Raw genomic sequence first — 22,861 nt, 5'->3', positions numbered from 1 at the left:
CTCCCGCCTCCTCCTCCTCCTCGGATCTCAGGCTTTTCTCCCGCTCCTTCCTCATCCCTCCTCCTCCTCCTCCATCCCTTCTCCTCCTCCCCCCAAGCCCAGCGCCCACCCTTTCCCCCCCTTTTCCCCACGCCGTCGCATGCCGCGGGAGGAGCCGGGGCAGGTCGGGCTGGGGCAGCGCTGGGCTCCGGGCCAGGCCTGGGCGCCCCCCACGCGCCCCCTCCCCAAATTGGGCTGGCGGGAAGCGCTGGGGGCGAGGGGGGGGCGCAGGTGGGGTTGGGGTGGGGAGCGCTGGGCGCTGCGGGTCTGCCTGGCAACAAGTGATTCGCCAGGTCCTCGCGTTCTGATTGGCTAATAATTTCTCAGCGCCTTCTGTGATTGGCTCATTTTTACCCTTAGAAATCCTCGATAAATAGGCCAATTTTTTGCAGGGTTTTTAGGGAAATCGAGTGTTTTCCCGTCTCTCCCAGATCCCAGCCGCTGGTTTTTGTGGAATTTTGGGATTTGCACAGCGCAGCCGCGAGGGAAATTCCTCATTTTCCTCCCTTTTCCCGATCCTGCTGTTTTCAATTGGGAATTCTTAGCGCGCCCTCTGGTGGTTTCGGGGAGGAACTGCACCTTCAAAACTCTGGGAATTTTTCATTTTTTCCCAATTTTTTTTTGCCTGGAATCTCCGGAAATTCCCCAAATTCCCAATAATTCCGAACCACAAATTAATCTTCTCGTTCGTCTTCTCACCCGGGATAGGATTGGGACAAAAATCCCAAAGGATTTGGGATTTTTTTAAACGAAAATCAGGGAATTTGGGGAAAATTTGGGAAGGATGATCCCAAAAATTGCCAGAATTCCCAACTCGGAAGGAGGAAGGAAAATAAAAAAAAAAAAAAACATCCCAAAAGCTCAAGTCGAATAATATTTTCTTTATTTACACGTCGCAAGAATTTTCCAAAGGTTTTGGTTTTTTTTTTTCAGTTTTTTTATTTTTGGAAAAAAAAAAAAGAAACGAGATGGAAAACACGACTTTTGTTGTTTTTTTTCCTAAAGGGCTAAGGGGATGAAGGATGAGGGAAAAGCAGGAGGGGGGAAAAAAAACTGGGAAAAAGAAAAACCCAAAAAAATCGGGAAAAAGCAAAAAAAAAAAAAAAAAAAAAGGTAGAAAAATAAAATTAAAAAATTCCCAAATTTCTCCCTTTTTCTGGGATTTTCCTGGTGGTGTTTGGAATTATCCCAGATTTTTTATTTATTTTTTTTTATTTATTTTTTATTCCCTCCCTCGTATCGTTCCCAGGAAATAAATTAATTTTTTTGTTTTCACCAAAAAAATGAGGATTTTGGAAAAAAAAAGGAAAACTTAAAAAAATCCCAACAGGAAAATCCCAAATTTTTCTGATTTTTTTCCTCTTTTTTATTCCCCTCCCAACCCGGAAAATTTTTCCCACTTTTTTTTCCCCACTGAAAAATTTTTTTATATTTTAAGGAATTTTTTTTTAAATTTTTAAAAGATTTTTAAAATTTTTTTTAGCATTTTTTTTTCATTTTTTTCCTTTTTTTTTCCAGTTTTATTTTTCATTTTTATCTTAAAAAGCCCCAAATATTTTTTTTTTTTTTTCTTCTTATTATTTATTTTTCCATCAGAGAAAAAAAATTTCGGGGAAAACACCAAAAAAAAGGAAAAAAATTGAAATTAAAAAAAAAAACCAAAACCACCCAAAAAAAAGAGAAATAAAACAACAAAAAAAATCATAAAACCAACAAAAAAAAAATTCCCTAAAACTGCTGGAAAAAAAAAATTAAAAGGGAAGGAAGGAAAATGGGAAAATTTTGGGATTTCTCCCCATTTTCTGCATCCCAAAAGTCCGTGCTTGGATGAGGAGGAGGAAAAGGAAGGAAAGTTTGGAATTTTTTTCCATATTTTTTTTGGGGAAAAACAAAAAAAAAAAAAAAGAGAAAAATTTCCCAGCTCGGCTCAGATCCTGCGGAGCAAAAAATTCCCAAAAATTTCTTCTTCTTCTTTCCCGGAAAATGTTTTTTTTTTTAATTGTTTCCCCCGGAAATTTTTGTGGTTTTTTTCTTGGAATTTTTGCAGTTTTTTCCTGGAAATTGCAGTTTTTTTCCTGGAAATTTCACTTTTTTCCCTGGAATTTTCGCAGTTTTTTCCTGGAAATTTTACTTTCTTTGCTGGAATTTTTGGGATTTTTTTCCTGGAATTTTTACAGTTTTTTTCCTGGAAATTTCACTTTTCTTCCTGGAATTTTCTTGCTTTTTTCCTGGAAATTTCAATTTTTTCCCCTGGAATTTTTCTTGGAATTTTCGGGGTTTTTTCCTAGAAATTTCACTCTTTTTCCTGGAATTCTCACTGTTTTTTCCTGGAATTTTCACTTTTTTTCCTGGAATTTTTGCAGTTTTTTTCTTGGAATTTTTGCAGATTTTTTCCTGGAATTTTTACAGTTTTTTTCCTGGAAATTTCACTTTTCTTCCTGGAATTTTCGCCGTTTTTTCCTGGAAATTTCACTTTTTTTCCTGGAATTTTTGCAGTTTTTTCCTGGAATTTTTGCAATTTTTCTGAGGATTTTTCCCTGGAATTTTCGCTGTTTTTTCCTGGAAATTACAGGTTTTTTCTCTGGAATTTTTGGGGTTTTTTTCCTGGAAATTTTGCAGTTTTTTCCTGGAATTTTCACTTTTTTCCCCCTGGAATTTTCACCGTTTTTTCCTGGAAATTTTACTTTTTTTGCTGGAATTTTTCTTGGAATTTTTGGGGTTTTTCCCTGGAATTTTTGCAGTTTTTTCCTGGAAATGTCACTTTTCTTCCTGGAATTTTTCCTGGAAATTTTACTTTTCTTCCTGGAATTCTTCCTGGAAATTTTGCAGTTTTTTCCTGGAAATTTCACTTTTTTCCCCTGGAATTTTTGCATTTTTTCCTGGAATTTTTCTTGGAATTTTCACCATTTTTTCCTGGAAATTTTGCTTTTTTTGCTGGAATTTTTATTGGAATTTTTGGGGTTTTTTCCTGGAATTTTTGCAGTTTTTTTCCTGGAAATTTCACTTTTTTTCCCAGAATTTTTGCAGTTTTTCCTGAGGATTTTTTCCCGGAATTTTTGCAGTTTTTTCCTGGAATTTTTGAATTTTTTTCTGAGGATTTTTCCCTGGAATTTTCGCCGTTTTTTCTTGGAATTTTTGCAGTTTTTTCCTGGAAATTTCACCTTTTTTCCTGGAATTCTTCCTGGAATTTTCACTGTTTTTTCCTGGAATTTTTCTTGGAATTTTCACCATTTTTTCCTGGAATTTTCACTTTTTTCCCCTGGAATTTTCACTGTTTTCCCGGGATTTTTTACTGGAATTTTTGCCATTTTTTCGTGGAATTTTTGCATTTTTTCCTGGAAATTTCACTTTTTTTCCTGTTTTTTTCCTGGAATTTTTCTTGGAATTTTCAGGGCTTTTTCCTGGAATTTTTGCAGTTTTTTTCCTGGAATTTTCCCCTTTTTTTCCTGCTTTTTTTCTGGAATTTTTGCAGTTTTTCCAAGGATTTTTTTTTCTGGAATTTTCACTTTCTTCCCGAGGTTTTTCCCTGGAATTTTCACAGTTTTTTCCAGTTTTTTTACCTCCAAAATTCCACCATTTTCCAGGTTTTTTCCTCCAAAATGTCACCATTTTTTCCAGATATTTTCCCCCAAAATTTCCACATCTTTTCCAGATATTTTTCCTCTAAAATTCCACCATTTTTCCAGATATTTTCCCTCCAAAACTCTCCTATTTTTCCAGGTTTTTTTTCCTCATTCCTCCCCCAAAAATCCTCATTTTTTCTCAATTTTTGCTCATTTTTTCCTCATTTTTCCTCATTTTTCACCATTTTTCCTCATTTTTTCTCCATTTTTCCACTTTTTCCAGGGGAATTTTTGACTTTTTCCTTTTCCAGGTTTTTTTCCTCATTCTTCTCCAAAAATCCTCATTTTTTCCTCATTTTTCACCATATTTTCACCATTTTTTCACCATTTTTCCTCATTTTTTCCAGGAGAATTTTCTGTTTTTTCCTTTTCCAGGTTTTTTTCTTTTCCAGGTTTTTTTTCCTCATTCCTCCCCAAAAATCCTCATTTTTTCCTCATTTTTTCACCATTTTTCCTCATTTTTCACCATTTTTTCTCCATTTTTCCACTTTTTCCAGGAGAATTTTTGTTTTTTTCCATTTCCAGGTTTTTTCCTCATTCCTCTCCAAAAATCCTCATTTTTTCTTCATCTTTCCTCATATTTTCACCATTTTTCCTCATTTCTTCTCCATTTTTCCGCTTTTTCCAGGAGAATTTTAATTTTTCCTTTTCCAGGTTTTTCTTCCTCATTCTTCCCCAAAAATCCTCATTTTTCACCATATTTTCACCATATTTTCCTCATTTTTTACCATATTTTCCTCATTTTTTCCCCATTTTTTCCAGGAGAATTTTCAGTTTTTTCCTTTTCCAGGTTTTTTCTTTTCCAGGTTTTTTTTCCTCATTCCTCCCCAAAAATCCTCATTTTTTCACCATATTTTCACCATATTTTCACCATTTTTCCTCATTTTTCACCATATTTTCCTCATTTTTTCTCCATTTTTCCATTTTTTCCAGGAGAATTTTCAGTTTTTTCCTTTTCCAGGTTTTTTTTTCCTCATTCCTCCCCAAAAATCCTCATTTCTTCCTCATTTTTCACCATATTTTCACCATTTTTTCCTCATTTTTCACCATTTTTTCCAGGGAAATTTTTACTTTTTTCCTCTTCCAGGTTTTTCTTCCTCATTCCTCCCCAAAAATCCTCATTTTTTCCTCATCTTTCCTCATATTTTCACCATTTTTCCTCATTTTTTCTCAATTTTTCACCACTTTTTCCAGGAGAATTTTTGGTTTTTTCCATTTCCAGGTTTTTTTCCTCATTCTTCCCCAAAAATCCTCATTTCTTCCTCATTTTTCACCATATTTTCACCATTTTTCCTCATTTCTTCACCATTTTTCCTCATTTTCTCTCCCTTTTTCCTCATTTTCCGGGGGAATTTCGCGTTTTCTTCCTTTTCCAGGTGTTTTTTTCCGGGAATTCAGGCGGAATCCGAGTCGCTGGTGTCGGAGGAGGAGGAGGAGGAGGAGGAGCTGCTCGAGTCGGAGGAGGAGGAAGAGGCGCTGAGCCGCGAGGCTGCGGCAGCCTGGGAGCTCTCCTGCTTCTCGTTGGCTGCAAAAAAATGGGAAAAAACCAAAAAAAATTGGGATTTTAGGGAAAATTTGGGGTTTTGAGTGCTAAAATCCCGAATTCCCATTAAAAAAATCCCAAATTCCCAACCCCAAACTCCCGAATTTCTCATCCCAGAATCTCAATTTCCAGTTCCGAATTCTCATCCCGGCACTTGGAATTCCCAAAAATCCCAAATTCCAGTCTTAAAGCCTAAAATCCCAAAATTCCCAATCCCAAAATCCCAAAATTCCATAAAAAAAAGTCAAATTCCAATTCCAAAATCCCAAATTCCAATCCCAAATATCAATCCCAAAATGCAATATCAAAATCCCAAAAATTCCAGTCCTAAAATCCCAAATTCCCAGCAAAAAAACCCCAAAATCCTGACTTAAAAAATCTCAATTTCCAGTTCCGAATTCTCCTTCTGGCATTTGGAATTCCCAGATTTCAATCCCGGAATTTTGTCCTGGAATTCCCAAAAAAATCCCAAATTCCCAAATCCCAAAATTCCAAATTCCAATCAAAAAAATTCCCAATCCTAGAGGCTGAAATCCCGAATTTCCATCCCCAAAATCTCATCCTGGAATCCAAAATCCCAAATTTCCAATCCCAAAAATCCCCAGATTCTGATCCCAGAATCTCAATTGCCAACCCCAAAATCTCATCCTGGAATCCCCAAAATCTCAAAATCCCAAAATCCTAAATTTCAATCCCAAAATCCCAAATTTCAATCCCAAAATTCCGAATCCCAGAGTTCTGAGCCTGGGAGCTCTCCTGCTTCTCGTTGGCTGCAAAAAAACCCCAAAAATTTGGGAATTTTAGGGAAAATTTGGGATTTGGGGTGGAGTTTGAGTGTTAAAATGCTGAATTTTAGTACAAAAATTCCAATCCTAAGGGCTGAAATCCCGAAATTCTGTCCCAAAATCTCAATTTCCAACCCCAAGATCTCATCCTGGAATCCCAAAAATCCCAAATTCCAGTCTAAGAGCACAAAATCCCAAAATTCCCAATCCTAAAATCCCAAAATTCCCAAGGGCAAAATCCCAAATTTCAATCAAAAAAAGTCAAATTCCAGTTCTAAAATCCTAAATTCTCATCCCAAATTCCAATCCCAAAATCCCAAATTCCCAAAATTCCAGTTGTAGAGCCTAAAATCCCAAAATCCCAAATTCCAATCAGGAAAATGCTGAATTTCCAATCCCAAAAATCCCAAATCCCAAAATCCCGAATTGAAATCCCAAAATCCTAAATTCTGATCCCAAAATCTCAATTTCCAACCCCAAAATCTCATCCTGGAATCCCCAAAATCCCAAATTTTCAATCCCAAAATTCCGAAATCCCAGAGTTCTGAGCCTGGGAGCTCTCCTGCTTCTCGTTGGCTGCAAAAAACCCAAAAAAATTGGGAATTTTAGGAAAAATTGGGATTTGGGATGGAGACTGAGTGTTAAAATCCTGAAATTTAGTAAAAAAATTCCAATCCTAAGGGCTGAAATCCCGAATTTCTGTCCCAAAATCTCAATTTCCAACCCCAAAAATCTCATCCTGGAATCCCCAAAATCCCAAAATTCCCAATCCCAAAATCCCAAATTTCCATTAAAAAAAGTCAAATTCCAATGCTGAATTTCAATCCCAAATTCCAATTCTAAAATCCCGAATTGAAATCCCAAAATCCCAAATTTGAATCCCAAAAATCCCAAAATTCTGATCCCAAAATCTCAATTTCCAACCTCAAAATCTCATCCTGGAATCCCCAAAATCCCAGATTTTCAATCCCAAAAATCCCAAATTCCCAAATCCCAGAGTTCTGAGCCGCGAGGCTGCGGCAGCCTGGGAGCTCTCCTGCTTCTCGTTGGCTGCAAAAAAACCCCAAAAAATTTGGGAATTTTAGGGAAAATTTGGGATTTGAAATGGAGATAGAGTGTTGAAATCCCAAATTCCCAGCAAAAAATTCGAAATTCCCATCAAAAAATTCCAATCCTAAGGCTGAAATCTCAAAATTCTGACTTAAAAATCTCAATTTCCAACCCCAAAAATCGCATCCTGGAATATCCAAAATCCCAAAATTCCCAATCCCAAATTTCAATAAAAAAAAGTCAAATTTCCAATCCCAAATTCCCAAATTCCAATCCCAAACTGCAATCCCGAAATCCCAAAATTCTCTCCCAAAAATCTCAATTTCCAACCCCAAAATCTCATCCTGGAATCCCCAAAATCCCAAATTTTCAATCCCAAAATTCCGAATCCCAGAGTTCTGAGCCTGGGAGCTCTCCTGCTTCTCGTTGGCTGCAAAAAAACCCAAAAAAATTGGGAAAAATTTGGGAATTTTAAGAAAAATTTGGGATGGATGGAAGCTGAGGCCCTAAAATGCTGAATTCCCATCAAAAAATCCCAATCCTAAAGCCTGAAATCCCAAAATTCTGTCCCAGAAATCCCCAAATTCTAGTTCCAAATCCCAAAATTCTGGATTTTGATCAGAAACGTCAAATTCCAATCCCGAATTGCGACCCCAGAAAGCCAAATCCCAATCCCAAAGTCAAATTTCAATCCCAAAATGTCAAATTCCAATCCCAAAGTATCATCCTGGAATCCCAAAATCGGAAACTGCAATCCGAAATTCCAATCCCAAAATCCCAAATTTCCACAAAAAAATGTCAAATTCCAATTCCGAACTCCAATCCCAAACCCCTAAATTTCAATATCAAACTGCAATCCCAAAAATCCCAGAATTCCAATTCCAAAATTCCGTCTTAAAAAATTCCAATTTCCAGTTCCGAAATCTCATCCTGAAATCCCCAAAAATCCCAAATTCCCAAAATTCCAGTCTTAGAGCCTAAAATCCCAAAATTCCCAATCCTAAAATCCCAAATTCCCAAGGGCAAAATCCCAAATTTCCATAAAAAAGAAGTCAAATTCCAGTTCTAAAATCCTAAATTCTCATCCCGAATTCCAATCCTAAAATCCCAAATTCCAATCCCAAAATCCCAAATTCCCAAATCCCAGAGTTCTGAGCCTGGGAGCTCTCCTGCTTCTCGTTGGCTGCAAAAAAATGGGAAAAAATGGGAAAGATTTGGGATTTTAGGGAAAATTTGGGGTTTTGAGTGCTAAAATCCTGAATTCCCATTAAAAAATCCCAAATTCCGAACCCCAAAATCCCAAATTTCCATTGAAAAAGTCAAATTCCAGTTCTAAAATCCCAAATTCCAATCCCAAACTGCAATCCCAAATTCCCAAAATTCCAGTTTTAGAGCCTAAAATCCCAAAATTCCCAATCCCAAAATCCTAAAAATCCCAATCCCAAAATCCCAAATTCCAATTCCAAATTGAAATCCCAAAATCTCAAATTCCAACCCCAAAATCTCATCCTGGAATCCCCAAAATCTCAAAATCCCAAAATTCCAAATTTCAATCCCAAAATTCCAAATTTCCATCCCAAAATCCCCAAATCCCAGAGTTCTGAGCCTGGGAGCTCTCCTGCTTCTCGTTGGCTGCAAAAAAACCCAAAAATTTGGGAATTTTAGGGAAAAAAATGGGAATTTTGGGGAAATTTGGGATTGGGGGTGGAGTTTGAGTGTTAAAATCCCAAATTCCCAACAAAAAATTCCAATTCTAAAGTCTGAAATCCCAAAATTCTGACTTAAAAATCTCAATTTCCAACCCCAAAAATCTCATCCTGAAATCCCCAAAAATCCCAAATTCCCAAAACTCCAGTCTTAGGGCCTAAAATCCCAAAATTCCCAATCCCAAAATCCCAAATTTCCATAAAAAAAAGTCAAATTTCCAATCCCAAAATCCCAAATTCCAATCCCAAAATCCTCTCCCAAAAATCTCAATTTCCAACCCCAAAATCTCATCCTGGAATCCCCAAAATCCCAAATTTTCAATCCCAAAATCCCGAATCCCAGAGTTCTGAGCCTGGGAGCTCTCCTGCTTCTCGTTGGCTGCAAAAAAACCCCAAAAAATTGGGAATTTTAGGGAAAATTTGGGATTTGGGGTGGAGGTTGAGTGTTAAAATCCTGAATTTTAGTAAAAAAAAATCCGAATTCTAATAAAAAAATGCCGAATTCTAATGAAAAAAATCCTAAATTTCTATTAAGAAATGTCAAATTCCAATTCTAAAATCCCAAATTTCCAATCCCAAAATCCCCAATTGCAATCCCAAATTCCAATCCCAAAACCCCAAATTTCTGATCCCAAAAACCCCAAATTCCAATCCGAAAATCCCAATTTCCCATTAAAGAAAGTCAAATCCCAAAATCCCAAATTGAAATCCAAAAATCCCAAAATTCTGGTCCCAAAATCTCAATTTTCAACCCCAAAATCTCATCCTGGAATCCCCAAAATCCCAAATTCCCAAATCCCAGAGTTCTGAGCCGCGAGGCTGCCGCAGCCTGGGAGCTCTCCTGCTTCTCGTTGGCTGCAAAAAAATGGGAAAAATTGGGAAAGATTTGGGATTTTAGGGAAAATTTGGGGTTTTGAGTGCTAAAATCCTGAATTCCCATCAAAAAATGCCAATCCTAAGGCCTGAAATCCCAAAATTCTGACTTCAAAATCTCAATTTCCAGTTCCGAATTCTCATCCCGGCACTTGGAATTCCCAAAAAAATCCCAAATTCCAGTCTTAGAGCCTAAAATCCCAAAATTCCCAATCCCAAAATCCCAAAATTCCATTTAACAAAGTCAAATTCCAACCCCAAATTCCCAAATTTCAATCCCAAAATCTTAAATTTCAGTATCAAACTGCAATCCTAAAATCCCAAATTGAAATCCCAAATTCCAATCCCAAAAATCCCAAATTCCCATTAAAAAAAGTCAAATTCCAATCCCAAAAATCCCAAAGTCTGATCCCAAATTCCCAAAATCCCAAATTCCAATCCCAAAGTCCCAAAATTCTGATCCCAGAATCTCAATTTCCAACCCCAAAAATCTCATCCTGGAATCCCAAAAATCCCAAATTCCAGTCTAAGAGCACAAAATCCCAAAATTCCCAATCCTAAAATCCCAAATTCCCAAGGGCAAAATCCCAAATTTCCATTAAAAAAAGTCAAATTCTAATCCCAAAATCCCAAATTCAAATCCCAAAATCCCAAATTCAAATCCCAAATTCCAATCCTAAAATCCCAAATTTCCACAAAAAAAAGTCAAATTCCAATTCCAAATTCCAATCCCAAAATCCCAAATTCCCAAAATCTCAAAATCCCAAATTCCCAAAATCTCAAAATCCCAAATTCCGATCCCAAACTGCAATCCCGAAATCCCAAAATTCTCTCCCAAAAATCTCAATTTCCAACCCCAAAATCTCATCCTGGAATCCCCAAAATCCCAAAATTCCTAATCCCAAAATCCCAAATTTCCATGAAAAAAAGTCAAATTCCAATGCTGAATTTCAATCCCAAATTCCAATTCTAAAATCCCAAATTGAAATCCTAAAATCCCAAATTCCAATCCCAAAATCCCAAATTTGAATCCCAAAATCCCAAAATTCTGATCCCAGAAACTCAATTTCCAACCCCAAAATCTCATCCTGAAATCCCCAAAAATCCCAAATTCCCAAAATTCCAGTCTTAGAGCCTAAAATCCCAAAATTCCCAAGGGCAAAATCCCAAAATTCCATTAAAAAAAGTCAAATTCCAGTTCTAAAATCCTAAATTCTAATCCCAAATTCCAATCCTAAAATCCCAAATTCCAATCAGGAAAATCTTGAATTTCCATCCCAAATTTCAATCCCAAAATCCCAAATTCCCAAATCCCAAAGTTCTGAGCCTGGGAGCTCTCCTGCTTCTCGTTGGCTGCAAAAAAATGGGAAAAAACAAAAAAAAATTGGGATTTTAGGGGAAAAAATGGGAATTTTGGGGAAATTTGGGGTTTTGAGTGCTAAAATCCTGAATTCCCATCAAAAAATCCCAAATTCCGAACCCCAAAATCCCAAATTTCCATTGAAAAAGTCAAATTCCAGTTCTAAAATCCCAAATTCCAATCCCAAACTGCAATCCCAAATTCCCAAAATTCCAGTTTTAGAGCCTAAAATCCCAAAATTCCCAATCCCAAAATCCCAAATTCCAATTCCAAATTGAAATCCCAAAATCTCAAATTCCAACCCCAAAATCTCATCCTGGAATCCCCAAAATCTCAAAATCCCAAAATTCCAAATTTCAATCCCAAAATTCCAAATTTCCATCCCAAAATCCCCAAATCCCAGAGTTCTGAGCCTGGGAGCTCTCCTGCTTCTCGTTGGCTGCAAAAAAACCCAAAAATTTGGGAATTTTAGGGGAAAAAATGGGAATTTTGGGGAAATTTGGGATTGGGGGTGGAGTTTGAGTGTTAAAATCCCAAATTCCCAGCAAAAAATTCCAATTTTAAGGGCTGCAATCCCGAAATTCTGTCCCAAAATCTCAATTTCCAGTTCCGAAATCTCATCCTGAAATCCCCAAAAATCCCAAATTCCCAAAACCCCAGTCTTAGAGCCTAAAATCCCAAAATTCCCAAGGGCAAAATCCCAAATTTCCATAAAAAAAAAGTCAAATTCCAGTTCTAAAATCCCAAATTCCAATCCCAAACTGCAATCCCAAATTCCCAAAATTCCAGTTTTAGAGCCTAAAATCCCAAAATTCCCAATCCCAAAATCCCAAATTCCAATTCCAAATTGAAATCCCAAAATCTCAAATTCCAACCCCAAAATCTCATCCTGGAATCCCCAAAATCTCAAAATCCCAAAATCCCAAATTCCCAAATCCCAGAGTTCTGAGCCGCGAGGCTGCGGCAGCCTGGGAGCTCTCCTGCTTCTCGTTGGCTGCAAAAAAACCCAAAAATTTGGGGATTTTAGGGGAAAAAATGGGAATTTTTGGGATTTGGGGTGGAGGTTGAGTGTTAAAATCCTGATTTTTAGTAAAAAAATTCCAATCCTAAGGCCTGAAATCCCAAATTCCCAAAGCCAAAATCCCAAAATTCCATTAAAAAGAGTCGAATTCCAATTCTAAAACCCCAAATTTCAATCCCAAAATCCTAAATTTCAATATCAAATTCCAATCCCAAAATCCCAAATTGAAATCCCAAATTCCAATCGTAAAAATCCCAAATTCCCATTAAAAAAAGTCAAATTCCAATCCCAAAAATCCCAATCCCTAAATCCCAAAGTCTGATCCCAAATTCCCAAAATCCCAAATTCCAATCCCAAAATCCCAAAATTCTGATCCCAGAATCTCAATTTCCAACCCCAAAATCTCATCCTGGAATCCCAAAAATCCCAAATTCCAGTCTAAGAGCACAAAATCCCAAAATTCCCAATCCTAAAATCCCAAATTCCCAAGGGCAAAATCCCAAATTTCCACAAGAAAATGTCGAATTCCAATTCCAAACTCCAATCCCAAAATCCTAAATTTCAATCCCAAATTCCAATCCCAAAAATCCCCAAATTCCGATCCCAAAATCCCAAATTTCCATCAAAAAAGGTCAAATTCCAATCCCAAAATCCCAAATTCCAATCCCAAAATCCCAAATTTCTGATCCCAAAAACCCCAAATTCCAATCCGAAAATCCCAATTTCCCATTAAAAAAAGTCAAATCCCAAAATCCCAAATTCCAATCCCAAAATCCCAAATTGAAATCCAAAAATCCCAAAATTCTGATCCCAAAATCTCATCCTGGAATCCCCAAAATCCCAAAATTCCCAATCCCAAAATCCCGAATTTCCATAAAAAAAAGTCGAATTCCAATTCCGAACTCCAATCCCAAAATCCTAAATTTCAATCCCAAACTGCAATCCCGAAATCCCAAAATTCTCTCCCAAAAATCTCAATTTCCAACCCCAAAATCTCATCCTGGAATCCCAAAATCCCAAAATCCAATCCCAAATTCCCAAAATCCCAAATCCCAGAGTTCTGAGCCTGGGAGCTCTCCTGCTTCTCGTTGGCTGCAAAAAACCCAAAAAATTTGGGAATTTTAGGGAAAATTTGGGATTTGGGATGGAGTTTGAGTGTTAAAATCCCAAATTCCCAGCAAAAAATTCAAAATTCCCATCAAAAAATTCCAATCCTAAGGGCTGAAATCCCAAAATTCTGATCCCAGAATCTCAGTTTCCAACCCCAAAATCTCATCCTGGAATCCCCAAAATCCCAAAATTCCCAATCCCAAAATCCCAAATTTCCATAAAAAAAAGTCAAATTCCGATTCCGAACTCCAATCCCAAAATCCTAAATTTCAATCCCAATTTTCCAATCCCAAAATCCCAAATTCCCAAATCCCAGAGTTCTGAGCCGCGAGGCTGCGGCAGCCTGGGAGCTCTCCTGCTTCTCGTTGGCTGCAAAAAAACCCAAAAATTTGGGAATTTTAGGGGAAATTTGGGATTTGGGGTGGAGGTTGAGTGTTAAAATGCTGAATTTTAGTACAAAAATTCCCATCCTGAAGGCTGAAATCCCGAAATTCTGTCCCAAAATCTCAATTTCCAACCCCAAAATCTCATCCTGGAATCCCCAAAAATCCCAAATTCCCAAAATTCCAGTCTTAGAGCCTAAAATCCCAAAATTCCCAAGGGCAAAATCCCAAAATTCCATTAAAAAAAGTCAAATTCCAGTTCTAAAATCCCAAATTCCAATCCCAAACTGCAATCCCAAATTCCCAAAATTCCAGTTTTAGAGCCTAAAATCCCAAAATTCCCAATCCCAAATTCCCAAAAAACCCAATCCCAAAATCCCAAATTCCAATTCCAAATTGAAATCCCAAAATCTCAAATTCCAACCCCAAAATCTCATCCTGGAATCCCCAAAATCTCAAATCCCAAAATCCCAAATTCCGAATCCCAGAGTTCTGAGCCGCGAGGCTGCCGCAGCCTGGGAGCTCTCCTGCTTCTCGTTGGCTGCAAAAAAATGGGAAAAAACCCAAAAAAAATTGGGATTTTAGGGATTATTTGGGGTTGGGATGGAGTTTGAGTATTAAAATGCTGAATTTTAGTACAAAAATTCCAATTCTAAGGGCTGAAATCTCAAAATTCTGACTTAAAAATCTCAATTTCCAACCCCAAAATCTCATCCTGAAATCCCCAAAAATCCCAAATTCCCAAAATTCCAGTCTTAGAGCCTAAAATCCCAAAATTCCCAATCCTAAAATCCCAAAATTCCCAAGGGCAAAATCCAAAAATTCCATTAAAAAAAGTCAAATTCCAGTTCTAAAATCCTAAATTCTAATCCCAAATTCCAATCCCAAAATCCCAAATTCCCAAATCCCAGAGTTCTGAGCCTGGGAGCTCTCCTGCTTCTCGTTGGCTGCAAAAAAATGGGAAAAAACAAAAAAAAATTGGGATTTTAAGGGAAAAAATGGGAATTTTGGGGAAATTTGGGGTTTTGAGTGCTAAAATCCTGAATTCCCATTAAAAAATCCCAAAATTCCCAAAGGCAAAATCCCAAAATTCCATTAAAAAAAGTCAAATTCCAGTTCTAAAATCCTAAATTCTCATCCCGAATTCCAATCCCAAAATCCCAAATTCCCAAAATTCCAGTTTTAGAGCCTAAAATCCCAAAATTCCTAATCCCAAAATCCCAAATTCCAATCAGGAAAATGCTGAATTTCCAATCCCAAAAATCCCAAAATCCCAAAATCCCAAATTGAAATCCCAAAATCCTAAATTCTGATCCCAAAATTCCAAAATTCTGATCCCAGAATCTCAATTTCCAACCCCAAAATCTCATCCTGGAATCCCCAAAATCCCAAATTTCAATCCCAAAATCCCAAATTCCAATCCCAGAATTCCCAAAATTTCCCAAATTCCCAGTTTTTTTGGGAGGTTTTTTGGCAAAATTCAGCTTTTCACTCCTCATTTCTCCCCAAATAATCCCCAAAATTCCCAAATAATTCCCAAAATTCTTCATTCCCAAATAATTCTTGAATTCCCAAACTCCCAAATTCCCCAAAAATTCCCAAATATTTCCCAATATTTTGACCTTTTTTGGTGTTTTTTTGGGGCAAAATTCAGTTTTTCACTCCTCATTTCACCCAAAAAATTAACAAAATTCCCAAATAATCCCCAAAAAATTCCCCAAATTCCCCAAATTCCCCAAATTTCCCAAATTCCCACCTTTTTTGGGAGGTTTTTTGGCCGAGTTCAGCTGCCCACTGACGTCCTGCAGCCTCTTCTCCAACTCTCTCTTCTTCTCCAGAGCTAATTCCTCTTTCGTCTTCCCAACCGGTTTCTTCAGGGCTGAAAAATTCCCAAAAAATTAGGGAAAAATCCCCAAAAAATTGGGGAAAAATCCCCAAAAAATTGGGGAAAAATTGGGGGAAAATCGAGGAAAATATTGGGGAAAAAACTCCCAAAAATTCCCCAAAAATCCCAATTTTTTTCCTGTAAATTCCCAATTTTTTCCCCAAAAATTTCCCATTTTTCCCCAAAAAATTCAGGAAAGTTCCTGAAAAAATTGGGAAAAAGTTTGGGGAAAAATTGGGGAAAATTGGGAAAAAATTGGGAATAAATTTGGAATTATTGGGAAAATATTGGTAAAATTTTGCCAAAATTTCGAATTTTTGCCCAAAAATTGGGAATTTATTCCGAAAAAATTGGGAAAATTTGGGAAAAAATTGGGAAAAAATTTGGGAAAATATTGGGGAAAATTGGGGAAAAATCAGGGAAAAATTGGGGAAAATATTGGGAAAAAATTCCCCATAAATCTCTATTTTTTCCCCATAAATTCCCAATTTTTTCCCCAAAAATTTCCGATTTTTCCCCAAAAAATTCAGGAAAATTCCCAAAAAAATTGGGGAAAAGTTTGGGAAAATATTGGGGATAATTGGGGGAAAAATTGAGAAAAAAATCCCAATTTTTCCCCCCAAAAATTTGCCAAAAAATCCCCAAAAAATCCTGATTTTTTTCCTAAAAAAATCCCCCAAAAAATGGATTTTTTCTGCAAAAAAATCCCAAATTTCCCCCAAAAAATCTCTTGTTTTTTCCTAAAAAAATCCCCCAAAAAATCTGATTTTTTCCCCAAAAAACCTGATTTTTTCCCTGAAAAATCCTAATTTTTCCCTAAAAAATCCCCAAAAAATCCCAATTTTTCCCAAAAAACTCCCGATTTTTTCCGCGTAAATTCCCAATATTTCTCTCAAAAAATCCCAAAAAACTCCCAAAAATTGCCTATTTTCCCCCAAAAATTCCTGATTTTTTCGGCGTAAATTCCCAATATTTCCCCCAAAAATTCCCAATTTTTCTATTAAAAAATCCCAAAAAATTCCCGATTTTTCTATAAAAATTTCCCGATTTTTTCCGCGTAAATTCCCAATATTTCTCCAAAAAAATCCTAAAAAAATCCTAAAAAATTCTCAATTTTTCCCCAAAAATTCCCGATTTTTTCCGCGTAAATTCCCAATATTTCCCCCAAAAAATCCCAATTTTTTCCGCGTAAATTCCCAAAAAATTACCGATTTTTCCCGCAAAAAATCCAATTTTTTCCCCAAAAAAATCCCAGTATTTTCCCCAAAAATTCACCAAAAAATCGCAAAAAATTCCCCAAAAAACCCTGATGTTTTCCCCAAAAATTCACCAAAAAATCCCCAAAAAATCCCAATTTTTCCCCAAAAAATCCCAACTTTTTCCTGAAAAAATCCCCAAAAAATCAGATTTTTTTCCCAAAAAATCCCAAAAAAATCAGATTTTTTCCCTGAAAAATCACAATTTTTTCCCCAAAAAATTCCCAATAAAATCCGATTTTTTTCCCAATAAAATCCCATTTTTTCCCCATAAAATTCCCAATAAAATTCCTACTTTCACTGTAGGGTTTCCTGGGTTTTTTCCTCAAACACGACAACACATATCTCTCCAACTCCCTCAAGGTCGAAGGTTTCAAGGTCTCAAAGTCGATTTCGATCTCCTCGGGGTTGGAATCCCTCAGGGAAACCTCCCTGGACTGGATGATGGGAACAACTCTTCCCACTTTGGACCCCAAAAAATTCCCCAAAAATCCCAAATTTGTCCCTAAAAAATTCCCAAAATTTCCCGATTTTTCCCTAAAAAATTTCCTGATTTGTCCCTAAAAAAATCCCAAAAAATTCCCCCAAAAAATCTGATTTTTTCCCCGAAAAATCCCAATTTTTCCCTAAAAAATTCCCCAAAAAATCCCAAATTTTCCCCAAAAATTTCCCGATTTTTCCCCTAAAGTTTCCCGATTTTTTCCGCGTAAATTCCCAATATTTCTCCGAAAAAATCCTAAAAAATTCCCAAAAATTCCCGATTTTTTCCGCGTAAATTCCCAATATTTCCCCCAAAATCCGCAAAAATTCCGATATTTCCCCAAAATCCCAATTTTTTCCGTAAATTAAAAAATTCCGATTTTTCCCGCAAAAAATCGATTTTTCCCCAAAAATCACAATATTTACCCCAAAAATTCGCAAAAAAATCCCAAAAAATTCCCCAAAAAATCTGATTTTTTCCCCAAAAAATCCCAATAAAATCCCAATATTTTCCCAAAAAATTCACCAAAAAAATCCCAAAAAATTCCCTAAAAAATCCGATTTTTTCCCCAAAAAATCTGAATTTTTTCCCTAAAAAATCCCAATTTTTTCCCTAAAAATTCCCAATAAAATCCCAATTTTTCCCCAAAAAATTCCCAATAAAATCCCATTTTTTCCCAATAAAATTCCCCAAAAAAATCCGATTTTTTTCCTACTTTCACTGTAGGGTTTCCTGGGTTTTTTCCTCAAACACGACAACACATATCTCTCCAACTCCCTCAAGGTCGAAGGTTTCAAGGTCTCAAAGTCGATTTCGATCTCCTCGGGGTTGGAATCCCTCAGGGAAACCTCCCTGGACTGGATGATGTGAACAACTCTTCCCACTTTGGACCCCAAAAAATCCCCCAAAAATCCCACATTTTTCCCTAAAAAATTCCCAAAATTTCCCGATTTTTCCCTAAAAAATTCCCCAAAATTTCCCGATTTGTCCCTAAAAAAATCCCAAAAAATTCCCCAAAAAATCTGATTTTTCCCCTGAAAAATCCTAATTTTTCCCTAAAAAATTCCCCAAAAAATCCCAAATTTCCCCCAAAAATTTCCCGATTTTTCCCCTAAAGTTTCCCGATTTTTTCCGCGTAAATTCCCAATATTTCTCCGAAAAAAAATCCCAAAAAACTCCCAAAAATTGCCTGTTTTTCCCCAAAAATTCCTGATTTTTTCCACGTAAATTCCCAATATTTCCCCCAAAAATCCCAAATTTTTCTGCATCAATTTCCCGATTTTTTCCGCGTAAAATCCCAATATTTCCCCCAAAAAATCCCATTTTTTTCCTCAAAAATTCCCAAAAAATTACCGATTTTTCCCGCAAAAAATCCGATCTTTTCCCCAAAAAATCCCAATATTTTCCCCAAAAATTCGCGAAAAAATCCCAAAAAATCCCCCAAAAAATCTGATTTTTTCCCCGAAAATTCCCCAAAAAATCTGAATATTTTCCCCAAAAATTCGCGAAAAAATCCCAAAAAATTCCCCAAAAAATCTGATTTTTTTCCCCAAAAATTCACCAAAAAATCCCCCAAAAATCTGATTTTTTCCCTAAAAAAATCCCAATTTTTTCCCGAAAAAATCAATATTTCCGAAAATCCCCAAAATCTGATTTTTCCCCAAAAAATCCCAAAAAAATCCCAAAAAAATCCAATTTTTTCCCCAAAAAATCCCCATTTTTTCCCAATAAAATCCCAATTTTTTAGACCAAAAAAAATCAATTTTTCTCCTACTTTCACTGTAGGGTTTCCTGGGTTTTTTCCTCAAACACGACAACACAGATCTCTCCAACTCCCTCAAGGTCGAAGGTTTCAAGGTCTCAAAGTCGATTTCGATCTCCTCGGGGTTGGAATCCCTCAGGGAAACCTCCCTGGACTGGATGATGTGAACAACTCTTCCCACTTTGGACCCCAAAAAATCCCCCAAAAATCCCACATTTTTCCCTAAAAAATTCCCCAAAATTTCCTGATTTTTCCCTAAAAAAATCCAAAAAATTCCCCCAAAAAATCTGATTTTTTCCCCGAAAAATCTTAATTTTTTCCCTAAAAAATTCCCCAAAAAATCCCAAATTTTCCCCAAAAATTTCCCCATTTTCCCCTAAAGTTTCGATTTTCCGCGTAAATTCCCGATATTTCCCCCAAAAAATCCCAATTTTTTCCGCGTAAATTCCCAAAAAATTACCGATTTTTCCCGCAAAAAATCCAATTTTTTCCCCAAAAAAATCCCAGTATTTTCCCCAAAAATTCACCAAAAAATCGCAAAAAATTCCCCAAAAAACCCTGATGTTTTCCCCAAAAATTCACCAAAAAATCCCCAAAAAATCCCAATTTTTCCCCAAAAAATCCCAACTTTTTCCTGAAAAAATCCCCAAAAAATCAGATTTTTTTCCCAAAAAATCCCAAAAAAATCAGATTTTTTCCCTGAAAAATCACAATTTTTTCCCCAAAAAATTCCCAATAAAATCCGATTTTTTTCCCAATAAAATCCCATTTTTTCCCCATAAAATTCCCAATAAAATTCCTACTTTCACTGTAGGGTTTCCTGGGTTTTTTCCTCAAACACGACAACACATATCTCTCCAACTCCCTCAAGGTCGAAGGTTTCAAGGTCTCAAAGTCGATTTCGATCTCCTCGGGGTTGGAATCCCTCAGGGAAACCTCCCTGGATTGAATGATGTGAACAACTCTTCCCAATTTTTCTCCGGGAAGTTTGTTGATATCCAAACTCAACTGTCGTTTCTCGTCGTAACTCATCGGTTTGGATTCTTCTTCCTCCTCCGAATCCAGCAGGGAGGAGGGAGGAGCTGGTAGGGGAGCTTTGCATTTCTTGGAGTTTCTGGGAAAAATTAAAATAAAAATTAAAATAAAAATAAAATAAAATTAAATAAAAGGAAATTAGGGAGAATTTTGGGGTTTTTGGGGTTTTTTTCCTGAAAAAATCTGGGTTTTTTTAGGGTTTTTTTTCCTAGGAAAATAACAAAAATTGTGGTATTTTGAGGGTTTTTTTTCATGGAAAGATTGTGAAAATTCTGGCATTTAAAGGGTTTTTTTTCATGGAAAAATCGTGAAAATTCTGGCATTTTTAGGGGTTTTTTCCATGGAAATACAGTGAAAATTCTGGCTTTTTTAGAGGTTTTTTTTCCCAAAAAATAAGTGGCATTTTCCTCTAAAATTCTGGCATTTTTAGAGGTTTTTTTTCCCCAAAAAATCGTGAAAATTGTGGCATTTTTAGGGTTTTTTTCCCTGAAAAATCGTGAAAATTGCGGCATTTTTAGGGGTTTTTTTCCTAAAAAAATTGTGAAAATTGTGGCATTTTTAGAGGTTTTTTTTCCCAAAAAATAAGTGGCATTTTCCTCTAAAAATCTGGCATTTTTAGAGGTTTTTTCCCATGGAAAAATTGTGAAAATTCTGGCATTTTTAGGGGTTTTTTTCCTGAAAAAATCGTGAAAATTGTGGCATTTTAAGGGTTTTTTCCCCCAAAAAAATAGTGAAAATTCTGGTGGTTTTAAGGGTTTTTTTTTCCCTGAAGAAATAGTGAAAATTGCAGTGGATTTAGGAGTTTTTTCCCTCAAAAATTCTGGTTTTTTAGGGTTTTTTTCCTGAAAAAATAGTGAAAATTGTGGCATTTTTAGGATTTTTTTCCCCAAAAAATTAATGAAAATTGCAGTGGATTTAGGAGGTTTTTTCCCTGAAAAATTCTGGGTTTTTTAGGGTTTTCCTAGATAAATTTTCAAAAAGCCAAAAAAAAAATCCAAAAAAATCCTAAAAGTTCCCAAAAAATCCCTGAAAAACCAAAAAAATTATTAAAAAATCAAAAAAAAATCCCCAAAAATCCCCCCAAAAAATCCCAAAAAATCCCAAAAAATTCTCAAAAAATCACAAAAAATTCTCGAAAAATCACAAAATAAATAAAAAAAAAAATTTTAAAAAAATAAAAAAAAATTCCAAAAACACCTAAAAATCCCCAAAAAACCCCCAAAAATATTAAAAAATAAAAAAAAATTCCCCAAAAAATAAAAAAAATTCCAAAAAATCCCCAAAAAATTCCACAAAATCCCCCAAAAAATCACCAAAAAACCCCCAAAAATTCTCAAAAAATCACAAAATAAATATTGAAAAAAAAACCAATAAACAAAACCCTAAAAATTCCCAAAAAATCCCTGAAAAACAAACAAAAAAATTATTAAAAAACCCCAAAAAATTCCAATAAAACCCCAAAAACATTCCGAAAAAAATCCCAAAAAATTCTCAAAAAATCACAAAAAATTCTCAAAAAAACACAAAATAAATGTCAAAAAAAAAAAAATTCCAAAAAACCCTAAAAATCCCCAAAAAACCCACAAAAAATTATTAAAAAATAAAAAAAAATCCCCAAAAAATAAAAAAATTCCAAAAAATCCCCAAAAAATTCCACAAAATCCCCAAAAAACCCCCAAAAATTCTCAAAAAATCACAAAATAAATTCAAGAAATCCAAAAAATCTCTAAAAAAACCTAAAAATCCCCTAAAAAACCCACAAAAATATTAAAAAATAAAAAAATCCCCAAAATCCCAAAAATCCCAAAAATCCCAAAAATTTCAAAATCCCTAAAATCCCAAAATCCCTAAAATCCTCGAAAAATCACAAAATAAATTCAAGAAATCCAAAAACACCTAAAAATCCCCAAAACCCCACAAAAATTACTAAAAATCAAAAATTCCAAAAAAATCAGAAAAAATCCCAAAAAATCCCAAAAAAATCCCAAAAATTCCCAAAAATCCCTAAAAAATCCCAAAAAATCCCCAAAAACCCTCGAAAAATCACAAAATAAATTCAAGAAATCCTAAAAATCCCCAAAAAACCCACAAAAAATTATTAAAAAATCAAAAAAAATTCCAAAAAATCCCCAAAAAATCCCCAAAAATCCCAAAAAATCCCCAAAAAATCCCAAAAATCCCCCAAAAAACTCACTTAGATCCTCCTCCTGCAGCTTTCTTCGCCCTCCTGCTCTGAGCCTGTCGGGATCGACTCTCCCTGGAATCTTCATCAGTCATTCCTCCTCCTCCTCCTCCTCCTCCTGCTGCTGCTCTGCCTTTGTGCTTCTCTGACTTCTTCTTCTTCCTCTTCTCCCGTTTCCTCTTGGGTTTGCACACTGGGCCCTGGGAAAGGGCAGCCAGCTGCTCGTGCACTGCTCGAAGCTAGGGAGAAAATCCAAAAAAAAAAGGAAACTTTAGGGATTATTTGGGATTTTTTGGGGATTTTTTACCTTTTTTTAGCGATTTTTTGAGAATTTTTTGGGATTTTTTACGATTTTTTTGGATTTTTTACCATTTTCTGGGGATTTTTTATGATTTTTCTGCGATTTTTTACGAATTTTTGGGGTTTTTTTACAATTTTTCGAGAATTTTTTATCATTTTTCTGGGGTTTTTTACACTTTTTGAGAATTTTTTATTATTTTTTGGGGATTTTTTACCATTTTTTGAGAATTTTTTATTATTTTTTTGGGATTTTTTACCTTTTTTTGGGGATTTTTTACGATTTTTCGGGATTTTTTCACCATTTTTTGGGGATTTTTTTACCATTTTTCGGGATTTTTTTGATGGATTTTTTAGAGTTTTTCTGGAATTTTTCCACAGTTTTCCCGGAATTTTTCTAGCAATATTTCCAAAATTTTTCTGGAATTTTCCCAGCAATGTTTCCAGAATTTTCCCAGAATTTTCCCGTA

At 35.8% G+C, this 22,861-nt stretch overlaps 1 protein-coding gene and 1 long non-coding RNA gene across 3 annotated transcripts in view; both read right to left on the bottom strand.

Moving 5' to 3' along the window:
- Positions 1-2,068: 2,068 nt before the first annotated feature.
- On the bottom strand, positions 2,069-3,594 carry LOC146421543 (uncharacterized). 2 transcript variants are annotated; one of them, XR_014848649.1, is made up of 4 exons: positions 3,234-3,594; positions 2,679-2,799; positions 2,337-2,511; positions 2,069-2,259 (listed from the first exon to the last, which is right to left on the bottom strand). It is a non-coding gene; the product is annotated as an uncharacterized LOC146421543 (long non-coding RNA). The 2 variants fall into 2 exon arrangements; XR_014848648.1 differs by lacking the exon at positions 3,234-3,594 and having other exon boundaries at positions 2,679-2,857.
- Positions 3,595-5,021: 1,427 nt separating this feature from the next.
- Positions 5,022-22,861, bottom strand: part of LOC146421542 (bromodomain-containing protein 2-like) — a 55,248-nt gene continuing 37,408 nt past the window's right edge. The window contains 7 exon segments of the mRNA XM_085047165.1: positions 5,022-5,187; positions 15,250-15,372; positions 16,930-17,097; positions 17,831-17,998; positions 18,890-19,031; positions 19,589-19,991; positions 22,107-22,333. Of these exon segments, the coding sequence (XP_084903291.1) occupies positions 5,057-5,187; positions 15,250-15,372; positions 16,930-17,097; positions 17,831-17,998; positions 18,890-19,031; positions 19,589-19,991; positions 22,107-22,333 (1,362 nt within the window). The 3' untranslated portion in view covers positions 5,022-5,056.

The sequence above is a fragment of the Lichenostomus cassidix genome, unplaced genomic scaffold, assembly GCF_008360975.1.
Source record: "Lichenostomus cassidix isolate B80296 unplaced genomic scaffold, HeHo_3.0 HiC_scaffold_33, whole genome shotgun sequence".
NCBI lineage: Eukaryota > Metazoa > Chordata > Aves > Passeriformes > Meliphagidae > Lichenostomus > Lichenostomus cassidix.
Note: the sequence above shows the minus strand (reverse complement) of the source record. Positions and strands in the feature narration are given on the sequence as shown.